Source organism: Punica granatum, chromosome 7, assembly GCF_007655135.1.
Source record: "Punica granatum isolate Tunisia-2019 chromosome 7, ASM765513v2, whole genome shotgun sequence".
Classification (NCBI taxonomy): Eukaryota; Viridiplantae; Streptophyta; class Magnoliopsida; order Myrtales; family Lythraceae; genus Punica; species Punica granatum.
In genome coordinates, this window is record NC_045133.1 from 25,934,592 (window position 1) to 25,949,124 (window position 14,533).

Genomic DNA, 14,533 nt, shown 5'->3' on the forward strand with positions numbered 1-14,533 from the left:
TTTTTGTACTTTTTTCAAGAAATAAAAATGCCAAATAAATCGTATCTACTCCCTTCTGCATACACGCTCGAAAAAGCACGTGATTCCCACTGATGGATTTTGAATGGTCAGCGCCCCTCGAGAATTCATCACGCACCACAGCATCGTCCCCAAATTTTGCCTCGTGGATTATTTTGGTCACATTTCATTTTCATGGCACGGGGTCGAATTTTGGATTCATATGGTGGGATGATGAATTAATTTACGATTTATTCTTAAGTAAATATTGGATTGGATCAAATGAATTTCGTTTTATTAAAGAAGAAAGTCGTATTTCAATGCTTATTTGGCTAAGATGAAGATATGCATCAAAGATTCAAAGCTAGATAGTAAAATTCAATCCGTGCCTAGCCTCGATACTATAGGGGTAACAAGCTGTGCAATCGAGTCCAAATTAGTAGCTTGGTAGCACGGAGTGAAGTGTACTGATACTCATATAATTAGAATTTTTCTTATTACAACTTCCTAGCTCAACCTATGATTGAAAAAATTAGTGAAGGAGACCCAATAATGATGTACGTTTTAAAAAATCTTTTTAATGTTTGCTATGTGTGAGAAAAGCAAGAAAAATTTGGCAGTCGATATATCTCATTAAATGAATGGGATATTAATGTCATTAATTGAATGATATAATGTCATCTACCATATCTAACAAGTGGGATCCTCATTGTTTTGCGAGTTAGACCTATACCGGCACCACACATATGATCTATATACCATATCTGATATAAATTATAACTTTACATAAATTGGTCATCGTTTAAATAATAATTCTATGAATGCGCGTAGAACTAGACAAATAAAAATTTTATGAATGTAAGTATAAGAGAAACTCGAACTGCAAATAAATATTTCTAGTATAATGCCATATAAATTACACTTTATCAAGATCATTGCGTAGATTGAAACTGCATTCGAGGTTATTGGACTATAATAAGTCGATAGTCAATAATATATCCTAAACAACTCAATGATTAATGTATATGAAAACTCGATTATGTGGGCAATAAGAGAAGAAACGGAGCATTCAAGCAAAAAAAAAAAAACAGAGAGAGAGAGAGAGAAGAAACGGAGCAAAGAGCTTTCCACTTTGAGAAATGGGAAAAGAATAAAAGAATCTGTAGGCATGGAACGGAGGAGAAAGACATAATTGAAAACCAAAGGAAAACGTCTTTTCTTTTCTGCCAAAATAATGGAAGAAAATGTCTTGAAAAGGTTTTTTTTTCTTTTTTTTCAAATTTTGTTCATTTACTGTTACTTTTGAATTAGGGCAAAATAAATGTAGATGTCCTAAAACTATGCGAAAAGTTACTTTAAGTTCTAAATGTAACGGGAATATTTATATTTTGCAACAATTTTAAATAAACAACAAGAAAAAAAATAATGTTAGACCGCACATAACGAGATACGATTCTTATCTATACAATATATAAAAAGTGTGAAGCTGCCTTTGGTGTTTCTTCACATTTTTATTAATTGGTTAGAATTCATTGGATTTTCGAATAACATGATGCACTCCAGAAAAGAGCATCCAATTTAAGAATTTAATTTGTGATAATGACCATTTCATCTTAGGCAGTATAAGGGATGGTCCTGCATGAAATGGTGGTTCTCATCCACAGGCTCATGCACACTTGTGATCGAGTTGGGAGACGTGGGTGGCCTCAAGGAAGTCGAGAGAAAAATCTGAAAATCAATTCACGTATGGTACTTTTTGGATCGTCCTTCCACGTATGCATTGCCAAGAGTTTCTCGCATCCCATCATCGATCCTTCTGTATTGTCAAAGATGAAGTCTAATGTATTAATATGATGGTTCAGAGGATCCAAAAGACTCTATGAAAAAGGGATGGCAAAATTTTCCAACATCACCTCGTGTTTTGTTAGTCCAGGGAATTCAAACACTTGAATTCCAATTATTCCATGGATAAGGTTGTTTATCACGTTTAGATAGATGATATTTTCTTTGATGAAGATCTACAGCCTATAGAACTTCTATTTTATTTATCTATTTCTTTTTTCGGAAAGATCAAGGAGGAAAAGACAGCATCATTTTTAATACAGTCAAGGAAGTACAATACACATGCATCCAAGAGCACCTTACATATCTTGCTTGGTTGCATAAGATGGAGTACACATTTTGCTTTTCTTGAAGATGATTGATAATCCGAAGAAATGTTCGGAAATGGATGTTGATGTATCGATTGTTCTCGAATGTTTTTCCTCACATATCACTTCTTGGAATCCGACAATATTGCTATTTAAATGAAGTATTCACAGGTCTTGAAACCAAAAGTTTATTTGCTAACAGAACTGTTGCTTGGACTGAGATCGGCACATCAGTTTTGAGCTCATATGACATAGTTAAAGTACTCGTGCTGTAAGTGCAAAACAGAATTTTTTTTTTTTTAATCCCTGCAAGTAACACATATGATCAAAATATAACAAGAATAAAGTCACTGGCCCAAAAAAAAATAAAAAGAACAAAAGTCGAATTCTTAATTCTCATGTTCCAATCTTCACCCCTTTAGATATGATCATAGTTATTTTTGTTATTGTATTACTCTCTCAGTTATATATTTTTCAGAGAATTTTCGTAAGATACCATATAAGCTCTTGCGATTTGATGACCTTAATACAAAAGAAATGGTTACCACTTATCCTTACTCTCTCAGTAAACTTAAATTTTATACAGATATCATAATTTATTTTTATCTCAGTCTATTTATTTATAATATTGGGTAGGTAAACCATTCATTGCGCTTTGCCAACCCTTATGTAATTGATTCTGTATTATGAATGCACACGATCGATTCACTCATTTGGATTAATTAATCATTTTCTACCACCACTTACAAATTCAAATTTTAGTTTAAATTTATTAATTAAAAAAAACGTGTTACATATGAAAGCAAGCAAATTATAATAAAAAATAGACACATTCAAGGGATCCCTTTTATGATAATAAATTAAGCATATCATTAGAAAAGCATAGTAAATAAATCACTTATGTATAATGTGCCATACAAAATATCAAACTTGAACTACATTATGCTAAAAAAATTATATTATCACGTGCAAGGAACGTAAATCACACTTCTCACCAATAATCCTTTAATTTGCCTAGAAATGATATTATAAGGAGTCAGTTTGGCGCTATATATATATATATATATACATATATACATATACAGCAAGTTCAACAAATCAATTAACTAACTTTCAACCAAAAAAGAAAAAAAATCCAATTAAGTGGACCCAGCCATTAATATCGACTCATAGACCACTCCATTAGAAACTACCTAACGAATTATATCGATCTGTGGTATACTAATTTATTAAAATATAATAAGTCCCTTCAAGCAAATATATATATATATATATATATATATATATATAAAGTCTGCCATGTTCTTGGTGATGAGAGTGAGAGAGAACAGCTGGGTTGGACAGATATCAGATCTATGGTATACTTTAACAACACCCGCATGATGTCGCGGGATGAAAAAAATTTCATCGACTTTTTGCCTTACCATGTAGTTTAGGTAATAACTAATATAGAATATAAAACTATTTATGTGTAAAATTATGAATTTTTTATTGATAGTAAATTATCTAGATTTCTCAAAAAAACGTACTAGTTATTATTTCATAAGGTATAAAAAGCTAATATTTCTCCACGTTAATCTTAATTTGAATATTTAATTTTTCTGATTAGAAAACTATGATTGCATAATATAATAGACCTTAAGTGACCTGCTAATTTTAATTTTACGAACTTTACATGCATTAGAGGTTTGATATTCATTAAAAGCATGTTGTAATCATTCCAGTAGTCACATTTTATAGGAAAAATAAGGACATTTCTAACATTACAATTAAAAGGAGACTATTTAAATTGTTGATAAGTTGAAATAGGCTTTTTATCAATATGATTTAGGTTTAGGTGATCCAGTGATTGTTTTCTCAAAGCAAGGTCTCGGATATGAGCATTTTGATTGGAGAAAATTCATAATTAAGAGAATTTTATCTCTTAGTGGCCAACATCACTTGAACCTAAATTAATCCAACCCACTGAACCTTTTGGGTACCATGTGGTACATACAAAAAAAAGGCTTGTATAATTAAATTAAATAAAAAATAACAATATTCCTAACATCACAAATAAAAAATAATGGTATGTCTAACATCACAAATAAAAAAAATACTATTGAAATGAACAATAAATTGAGACAAGTTGTTTACTATCGTGGGAGTATTTTAGGCAATTCGATATTTATTCTCCTAAAATAAAATCTCGAGTGCAAATCATTATAATTGCATATATCCACCAACCACAAGAGATTTATCATTTACTATGCCAACCTCGCTCGAACCCAAATTAATTGGACCATTAGGAGGTGTACACGAAAATAAAATAAAATAAAATAAAATAAAAAGCTGATGTAGATATATTAAATTAAAAAAAATTAGAAAAATATTAAAAAGTAATTTGAATAAAAAACAAAAAAAAATAGAGAGAGAGAGAGAGAGAGAGAGAGAGAGAGAGGCAAGGGTGGGGAAACCCACCCTTCTCTCTCTGTGGAGAGTCCAGACGGGTGATTCTGTAACAATTTGTATATTCAGTATGTATAATTAATTGCAAATGTTAAATCTTTTTATGCCGGTACATTTTGTCTAAGTGGATACTAGATGATATTATTATCATACAGAAATGGAAAATGAGTCGTGATAAAGGCTTCGACAATCGTCATGTTGTTGGAACAATTATTTAAAATGTGAACATAGAGACAATCAGTTCACTTTATGCTAACGTCAGGTTATGTTCTTCGTAGACATGTCCTAGAAAAACGATCGTTTTGATCCACTATCTATAAAGAGATGTTTCTGATACAAAGTAATAAAGAGCTATGCAACATGTCGGTAGGAGCTTAGAAGATACCATTTGTCGGTACGAAGAGACGAAAAAAAAAAAACGATGCCCTTTGGAGCATATTGATGTTGAAATCTGTAAAATACCATTTGTATGACCACGAGATACGGTGCATTAGCAAACTACAAAACTTCTTCATGTGCGATGAAGGAATTTTAAACAAACAAAAACCATTTGCACAGCTTTCTATTCTAAAAAATTAACTTCGATATGGGGTTTAATTATTTATTCTCTTACACTTCCACTCATGCATAGTTTTTGAAGGCCCATAGGGTCAAAATTATATTGGGAGGCAAATGCGTGGACGTTGCATCTAGTATGTGCAATGATATCATGTGAAATTTTGAGATAACCACAACGGCCTAACTGCCGTGCCTAATCGCAAATATTGTCATGGTCACATGCCTAAACGAAATCTATCACACAAATTCGAAATTAATAAGTTATAAATATTCAAGAACCATCTCCTTTCATGTAATTACATTTTTCTTTCTTTTTTTTCCGACGTGGGATTTTCTTTTGACGCTTGACCTTACATGATATATAACAGGATCGATCTCTTACCTTCTTCTTAACAACTGATCACGTCGACACTCTTGCCAATGCTTTGAAAGGCGCCAGAAAAACACCAATTGGAAATAGGTTCTTTGACTATAAATATATTAGGATTTTATCAAGGGGAAGGTCCTTAAGTTGATCCATCATCCCCTAGCTCTTTAATTTCTCAATTGATTTTGGCACGAACAAGTTCCTCGAGTGACCCAACAATTCCTATGACTGTAATGACGAACCCGACTACGCTAAATGCAGTGAGAAGAATCCACTTCCTACTCCAAGTTCTGACTTGCCTCTGCACAAGGTACATCTGCACGGGAGCATATGCCGAAAATGGCCAAAAGATTATGGCCCCCAAGACCCCGATGACTGAGGTGAAGTACGGGAAGGTTATTGCTATCACAGTCGCTATTACGACGTACAGTGCTCGGAAACAGGCTTGAAAGAGGTTCATCTGGGTTGTCGGTAATAATGGAAACTTCAAGGAATAGGACTTGTCTAGTAACCTGCTGTCTGGGAATCTCTCACGGAACCCTCTCTCCAGCATAGAGAAACCCGCCTGACCGTAAATCTGATGATCATGAGGAAGCCGAAAACGACCATCGGTTTAGCTTTCTTTCAATCATTGATAAAAAGGAAAACAAAAAACTCGGACAGTTTTAGACAGACAAATGGACAGTGGAGGTTACCTGATATGCTCCCATCAGATAGATAACAACGCAGGCATTTGCAAAGTCGACAAGCCAATAGGGCTCGTAAAAACCAAAGCCCGTGAGGAGATTCTCAGGCGTGCTGTCACCAAATGCTGCGTACCCAATGCATCCATAAGAGAGGTAAAATAAAGCGGTGATGGAGAGCGCAACCGTCAAGGCGGCCTTCATTGTCTTGTTCACTGGTGGAGGCGACTTCAGTGTGTCCTTCATTCAATAAAATTAAATCAACAACCCACGATTCAATTCCTCAATCAACTTTCCATTTTTGAAGTTGAAAGGCGGCAAAGATTAAGGAAAAAGCAAACTCGAACCTCGATCTCAAAAAGAATAATTGCCAACGGATATGCAAAAGCAATGTCTGCAAGCGCCGTGAATATTACAAATATTTTCCTAGCAGAATCGGAACGGGAGACCCCCTTGATACTGCCCTTTACTGTTCCATTTTCTGCATTAAGGGGAAGGCAGTGAAGATATCGACACAACTCAGCTTTCACAGAACATTTCTGGAGAGTAACATACAGTTGAATCACGCACCAATTACTTTTGCCAGTCCTAGTCCAATGCCGATGAATGAGAAGCACAAGGACATGACCAAGGACGTTACAGAGATCCATCTTGTGCTATGGAAATTGGGTATCTGAGAAAGAAATATCTGGATGAACCCGAAGAGCATCATGTACAGATTATCCCCATATTGGCATGGAGCATCATGCCCGTATTTGTGGTAGCAGTTTGACTGCTGAATTGCCCTGCAATTTGAGTTGGTCAGTTTTCTGGCCTAGCGTTTCTCGCCAACGAATTGGCTTCTTACCGTAGACTGCTACCGGCGGTGCTGGTGAAGACAACAGCCATCCCGAATATGGTGAACTGGACCAAAAATCCGAATACCGCGTGGTGCTTGTCACCTGCTATGAAAACTTCTTTAGTGCTGCACTGTTCACACTAGAAGATTAATTATATGCAGAACAGATTCCTGCCTGAGACAGAGACCAGGAAGCAGCTTCCTTTTCCTTTCACCTTTTTTTTTTTTTAAGAAGAACAAAGACTGGCACATATGCTTTCATCTGAAAAGACAAACCAATCATATTCATCTTTTAAATAGATGGAAAATGGAAAACGGCGAAAATTCTCCGGAGCCAGCTGCCAGATTGAAAGCTACGAAGGTTCCTGGAATGATGCAGGCCGATATTGCCGACCGTTCCAAGAACAACAATTTACTTACCTAAATAGAGCTTAGTAGCTTCCATGAAAGACTTGTTCCTGATAGGTCCGTGCTCGGGATCCGGATGTCTGTAGCATTCAGCTAGAAGGAAAGAAGAAAAAAGAGTCACTGCCGCAAAGATGATTGTACAGAGAGGACCGAGGATCCACCCGAGCTGCGCAACGCTCCATGCCAAGGACAGCACTCCTATTCCTGCCACCCCTGTTAATACATGTGCCACTGCTGTCCAAGTTGTACCTTGACATCCCCGAAAAGACAAGCGAAAATTGACTTGAAAAAAAGGATTGTCGATTTATATTATGAACCGAAAAATGAATTAGAATTTTCTAGCATTCAGGAGCATATCTCTCCAAAAAGGCAGATAACACGCGTTCCATTTGCATATAAAGCACATTCCTGTATCTCACAGAAGGACCTACCGGTTCTCTCAAGAAGGTCGACCTCGGAAGCATCGCCCCTACGGATAAAGCTCGTGTTTAGATCAGCATTCTCTTCTTCCACAACCTCACCTCCCATTTTTCTCCTCTTTGTCACCTACAGAACAATGATTTCTTGAATTCTATGTACTATTCGATGCGAATTTTTAATATTGGTTTCTCCTCAAGACTCGCGGAAAGTCGGAAAGGTCAACAATGCTGACCTGCATTCGACGGAATCGAGTCAGGACTTGAGAGATATGAGGTTCCAGATCTCTGGTTCGGGGTGGGGGCGCCCCAGCTGGCTCGGTGCCGGCGGGGGTTCCCCACCCCAATCCGAGGGATATGGAAGAGCCCAATTCTCTCAAGTCCTGACTCGATTCAGTCAAGGAAAAAAAAAAAGAGGGAGAAGGAGGAGAGAGGGGGCTCTGACTAGCTTCGAGCTTCTGACTGCCGCCGGAGACGAGCTCCACAGCCGATCACCAAGGAGTAAGGGATCGGGCAGACGGTTGAGGAGAGAAGAGATAGAGGGAACGGGAGAGGAGAAGGGAGAGAGACATAAATGTCATAAGTCCGTAGCAGAGAGATTCACTTGGGAGGACAACAATCCTACTGTATTGTTTTTGTAGTTTTTTTTTCCCCTTTGGCTGTTATTACTGTTATATGAATACATCCGTATATCATGTGTAAATATTCATAAAAAAAATCATTTGTGTAAATCACAGCATCACTGTATTATTATAAACCATGACATTATACAAACCTAGCTCGACAACTTTCTTTATTTACGAGTCAGTGCAATGATGATAACGGGATAGCGCGCGGGGAAACCCAGGGTTGTTGGGTGCCGGAGGGATTGTTCGTGATGCAGATGGACATTGGCTGGGCGGTTACGTGCGGAATATTGGCTATGCATCATCCACAGTAGCGGAGCTTTGGGGTGTGCTGGAGGGGTTGCAATACATTTGGGATCTCAGGTTACGAAGAATCATCTTGGAACTTGACTCGGAGATTGTCGTGCGACTCATTCGGAACCCAACCACGCCAAACTTACAACTTGACCCGCTCATTAGAGGAATTCAGGAGTTTCTCGAGAGAGACTGGCAAATAAAGGTCAATCACACCTACAGAAAATGCAACATGTGCTCAGACTGGATAGACCAGTAGAGTTTACATTGTTCCTTGGGCTCTCATTTTTATGTCAACCCGCCACCAAGAATTCATTTACTCCTACTAGGAGATCTATCTAGGGCCTCCTTATCCCGCCTTTGTGTAACTTAATTTCTTTTCATTGTGCCGGGCTTTAGCCCCCTTTGCATCGAAAAAAAAATCGAGATATATAATTAATTGCAAATACTGGATCCTTTTTTTTATTTATCCAAAATATTGGATCTTTTTATGGTATTAATCCTTGTATAGAATGATATTATTATCATATATAATTGGATAATGAGTCATGAAAAGGGCTTCGACAATCGTCATGTTCTTAGAACAATTATTTGAAATTTGCGAGCATAACCATCGTGGATTAGTTCAAGCGATTCGACACTTGTTTCGCTTAAATAAGATCTCGAGTTACGAGCATAGAATCGGTCCACTTTATTCGGACGTCAGGTATCAGTAAACATGTTCTAGAAAAACTATAATTTCTATCCACAATGTATTGAACAAATATTTTTTATATAAAGTAATGAAGACCTTTGCGACATGTTGGTAGTAATGAAGACCTTTGCGACATATTGGTAGGAGCTTAAAAGATACCATCCATTACCGTTAGGAATATTTTTGATATTGCGCCAAAGGGCCAATTTCCTCTTATCAAACATAAATTAAATGAGTTCAGAGGTGAAGAGGGGCTGAATGGTTCATGAAAAACTAACAATTAGCCTGAGATGTAGGACGTTCTAAGTCAATCTTTCGTGCCTCTATAGTTATGGAAATTTCCTTAACGCGCAAGTTCTGTATGTGAAACTTTCATCTAGAAGAAGCAAATGAAAGGCTTAGGATGTTGGAGGACTCGATGGCCTCTCGACCCAGGTAGATCTAATGAATCCACGATTGCCTTCCAATGGCAACCTGGTGGTGTGACATTACCTCGACATAACTATACATGCCACCCAAAAAGTTCATTGCCGCACGTGCCTAGATGGGCATAAATAGCTATGCTCAAGGTAAATTATATATCTGGGAGAGGATTGAGAAACCAAATTGGGGCAAAGGGAACAGCTCATGAGAAAATTCCAATCAATGATAAGATCTGATTGGAGAGGTCACCTTAAGAGGAGAGAGAGATAGAGAGGGAAATAAGACCAGAGATAGATGGGCCGTTGAATTAAATTGAATTAATTTCTCTCAACCGCTAAACCTTATTAAATGTCAAAGGAAAATAATGAAAAAGTTGCAGAAACCGGATTATGGTTTTTTTTTTTGGAGGCTATGATCTAATACAAAGATGAAAAATAAAGTAAAAATAAAACATAAACCTTATTAATAAAGATTAAATTTTGAATCTCTTGATTTTGACTCAGCATTTTGTGTCACAAAATTAAGATCACTTCCTCCCAATTACGGTACTTTGGGGTCATCTTTTTATGGTCTGGTGTGGGCACCACAAGAGTAGACTTGAAGATTTGGTTGAAGAAGATAGAGAGTTTGGTTCGGCTGGTGAAGAGGGCCATAAGAGTGGAATTGAGGAACTCGAGGTGGAATGGCCATAAAAAGTCATATATAATAAGTATATTCCGTAACAATATCACAAAATCAATAAGTACTCGACGAATATCTAATCGTCTTTTAAAATGTCGGGAAAAAATTATTGTTAATAAAATTAGAATTTTTTATATATCTCGCGAAATAATACCACACGTGGCATATCAGTTCCTCGCAGCACCTTTCACGCCACGTGAAAGCAGATGGAAAGCTAGGAAACGACCATTAGTCATGGACAGTGGTAGGGTCCACTAGGGCAATGGCGGGGGGCACTCGGGGAATTGAACTGCCCTAACTCCAGAGTTGACCATCGAACAGTTGACCCCTAGTTGCTGGTAGTTCACTGATCATTATTATATTATCCATTCGATGTGGACATTTAGGCTTGCAAGTTATCTTGATATTACAATTTATGTGTTATATTAATGCAATATCCCCCACCTAACTGACATTTGATTTGCCCGTGATGTGCAATGGATTTTCCCTTTTTTCCCAATTATAAAGAAGGTGCACGAGTTAAGTAATGGCCGGGAAAAATGAGAATTAAAGAGGTACGTGACTATTAAGCAATCTAAGGAGGGGTCACATTGCAACAAAATATTTTTTACATTTTGTCGAAAAAGTTCAGTCCAAAATTCGGCTAATAAAATAAAACTCTCATTCCCATTCCCTCCCCCCTTCGCCACACCTTAATTCCCAAATATTGATGAGAGCTTGAAGAAACATATCGAATAGAGAAACATCAATTGAAAGATCAAAAGGAATATATTAGCTAGGGAGATAATCATCATTCCATGTAACTCCGAAATCCACAGACTTCCACGAGCCCAATGGGACCAGAACACGAAGGCGTAACGGGAGATGGGACGACTCGAGAGCACCTAATTGGTCCCGACTTTGATTTTGGGTACGGACATCCCACTTATGTCTGGTATATTGGGATTTGATCTTGTGCACGTACTCTCATTCTCTTGTGCGGGTTATGGGTTCGTACTGGTATGCATGATCGATTGTACGAGTCAGTCATATATACTGGGAAGAGAATTTCAACATAAGCGGGTCCAACATAAGTCAAGCAAGAACCAAGAAGTCCCTTCCCTTCCCAATCCAATCCAAATCCAAATATGTAATGGGATGGAATTACACGTGATCTAATTGACTGGTGGATGGATGGACGGACTGATGGATGGGTGGGTGGATTGGACGTGCTCCAAGCTCCATATCAGGGCCAGGAAATTATCCGGTTCCATAAGACGAACCGATCCTAAAGCAATGCCCTCGTATTAATTAACCATAAAGTTTCCAAATTTTACCGCTTCAGAAAAACTGAGCTAGGCCGACGTTTTCTTTTATTTTTGCCGACGCAAAAAACTTCGGCCTAAACCCTCCCGATGTTTCCAAAAACATCAGGATTGCGGTATATGCTTCCCGACGTTTTTGAAAAAATGTGGAGAAAACATCCCCTAGGCCGAAGTTTCAAACGTCGGCAAAACCCAAGCCTAGGCCAACATCTAACACGTCGGTCCAATCCATGCCTATGCCGACGTTTTTTGCAACACTAAATTTGTGCCTAAGCCAACCTTTGTTGCGTCAGCATAATCCATGCCTAGGCCAATGCAAAAAAAGGTCGGCCCAAGCCTTTTTCTTTAAAAAAAAGGGCCTGAGAAGACGCTTAAAGCATCGACTCGGGTCAATTTAATTTAGAAAATAGACAATACAAATTGTCTACAAATTTACAACATGTTGTCACTGGTAAACTATTAAAAACATGCTATAAATTTATAGACAATATGTTGTCTAATCCTAAAAATCTCAATCAAACACCAGTAATATAACATCAAGACAAGAAAATTCAAGATTCATTTCAAAAATAATTTCCCAATCATATATAATATGTATATATAGGTACAATTAAAGCAAGAAATAACTAATTAATTTCGGGAGATCAAGGAAGGGGAAGTAGCAAACAACTTTGGGAGATCGAGAAGGAGCGTCTACTAGTAGCAACAGTTTCAGTAGGTCGAAGAAGAGATACTAGCAACAACAGCATCTTCGAGAGATAGAGGAAGAGCTATCACCACTAACAGCAGTGGTTTCAAGAAGGGAGGAAGAACTGCAGTAGTTTTAGGAGATCGAGGGGGGGACATCCACCAGTAACAACTCCGAGAGGTGAAAGAAGAGGCATCAGCGGCAACAACAATTTCGGGAGATTAAGGAAGAGGCAACACCAGTAGAAACAGCAGTTTCGGGAGGTCGAGGAAGAGCCACCACCACAAGTAACACTTTCGAGAGTTTCGGGAGGTAAAGGTCTAGTCGGGCTATGATGTTGAGGAGAAGATTGAACAAATTAGTAGACATGTATACTATACTAATGGTTGTATTTAGAAGTACATATTGATATTTGTTAAAATAGATCTTTGAGACCATATCAACAGTTCAAATCTGATGGAATATGCTTTTTACTAACAAGTAACGAGACTTTTCATAGTGCTTATGGATTGAAGATATAACCCATAAGATATATTCTAACAGACATATATATATACTTCTTATTAGTAAAAGTCTTTTCCATCAGAGTAGGATTGTTGGTATACCCCTCATCTATTCCAATGTCATTAAGATTTCAAGTATCGAACCTGCCATATTCAAGTCAACAGGCGAGTGCGCTATTATGCTACACCCAGTTTTGATTGTGACACTTAAATTCTGCCTCAATCTTTACTTCCCCTTCAAAGTGGTCTCAACAGTATAGTGATCTCAACAGTGTGCGCACCATGAGTGGCCATTGTAGCTTCAATGCACATATATGGTCACATATATAGAAGCTCCGAATTCGACGGTTCCATCAAGGTCCACTCCTCGCTTTGCTTCCTCGCAAATAGCATGAAGTCGAGCGTGTTGTAAATCCTGACCGAAAGTGAGCAAAAACCAGCTTGAGGCCGCGTGCGGTAGTCAAAACTTATATATGTATGTAAAATTTCAAGACACGTTATTACCTTTTGCCTTGCTAAGCCTAATTGGTCTTTATTACAATATTTCCTCAAATATTGTTAGAACAAACATGAGAAAGTTTGATTTGATCCTGGGATAATTTTCCACATACGACTTCTTTTTCTTTTTCTTTTTTCCCTTGTGCATATGGCATGTTATTCAAAAGTCAAATAGGACATGATTAATGTAGGTTCAAGCTGTGTAACCGGCTCATTAAGAGATGAAACACTTTTAATCATAGATTTTTTTCATTGGTAAGAGTCAAACTTAAGATCTTATTTAAAAAAAACAAGTGTAATTGCCCTAAACTAACCCAGTTTAGTAGATAGGACCGTTTACATCTTACAAGTTCGGTTGCTTTCTGTTTTTTACTTCTTTGAAGTTAAGCTGTTATTTAGACGGATGGGCACAAGTTTTAGAAATAATAAATACGAGAATCGAACTTGGAATATTGAATTCGAGTCAATAATTTGTTCCACTGTACCAATAATTTTCTGGGCGAACTAATTTGCTCCAATATAACTTAGGTGGTGTTTGATAAATTAAGTACTTAAAAATTAATCACTTAATTAATTAAAGAAAGAAATGTATAGAAGGAAGGAAGAAATGATAAGGATGAGAAAATATTTTGTAAGAGAAAGAAGCGTTAATAAGTGAAAACAACTTATTTCATTAAGGTTGTGTTTGTTTACAACTTAATCAAATATGTATTTAAAAGTTAGCTACAAATTAGTTACATGGGAAAATGAATAGGAGAGAAAAAGGAAGATGAAAGGTAATTGTTTTATCTACTCAATGATTGAGTCAAAATCCACTTAATGAGTAAGCAAAAAATTTTGACTTAATGAAATAAGTCGTTTTTCACTTATTGATACTCTATATCCCTCACAAAATATTTTTTCACCTTTATCATTATTACTTTCTTCCTATACATTTCTTTCTTTAACTAATTAAAT

The 14,533-nt window shown here is 36.9% G+C and overlaps 1 protein-coding gene across 2 annotated transcripts; it reads right to left on the reverse strand.

Moving 5' to 3' along the window:
- Positions 1-5,423: 5,423 nt before the first annotated feature.
- LOC116215632 (probable amino acid permease 7) lies at positions 5,424-8,484 on the reverse strand. 2 transcript variants are annotated; one of them, XM_031551416.1, is made up of 8 exons: positions 8,102-8,484; positions 7,881-7,995; positions 7,462-7,698; positions 7,051-7,144; positions 6,774-6,988; positions 6,551-6,684; positions 6,216-6,443; positions 5,424-6,097 (listed from the first exon to the last, which is right to left on the reverse strand). In XM_031551416.1, exons 1-8 carry the CDS (start codon positions 8,105-8,107, stop codon positions 5,696-5,698), a joined length of 1,431 nt encoding a protein of 476 aa, XP_031407276.1. In that variant the 5' UTR covers positions 8,108-8,484; the 3' UTR covers positions 5,424-5,695. The 2 variants fall into 2 exon arrangements, with proteins under 2 accessions (XP_031407276.1, XP_031407277.1); XM_031551417.1 differs by having other exon boundaries at positions 8,311-8,483.
- Between the last annotated feature and the right edge of the window lie 6,049 nt (positions 8,485-14,533).

Bases quoted from the DNA above. Each gene is read 5' to 3' on its own strand.
- LOC116215632 (XM_031551416.1), bottom strand. The intron at 7,145-7,461 runs GTAAGTAAATTG...TTTTCATAGCAG, and splicing joins AGCTACTAAGCTCTATTTAG to GTGACAAGCACCACGCGGTA. The intron at 6,444-6,550 runs GTTCGAGTTTGC...TATTGAATGAAG, and splicing joins TTATTCTTTTTGAGATCGAG to GACACACTGAAGTCGCCTCC.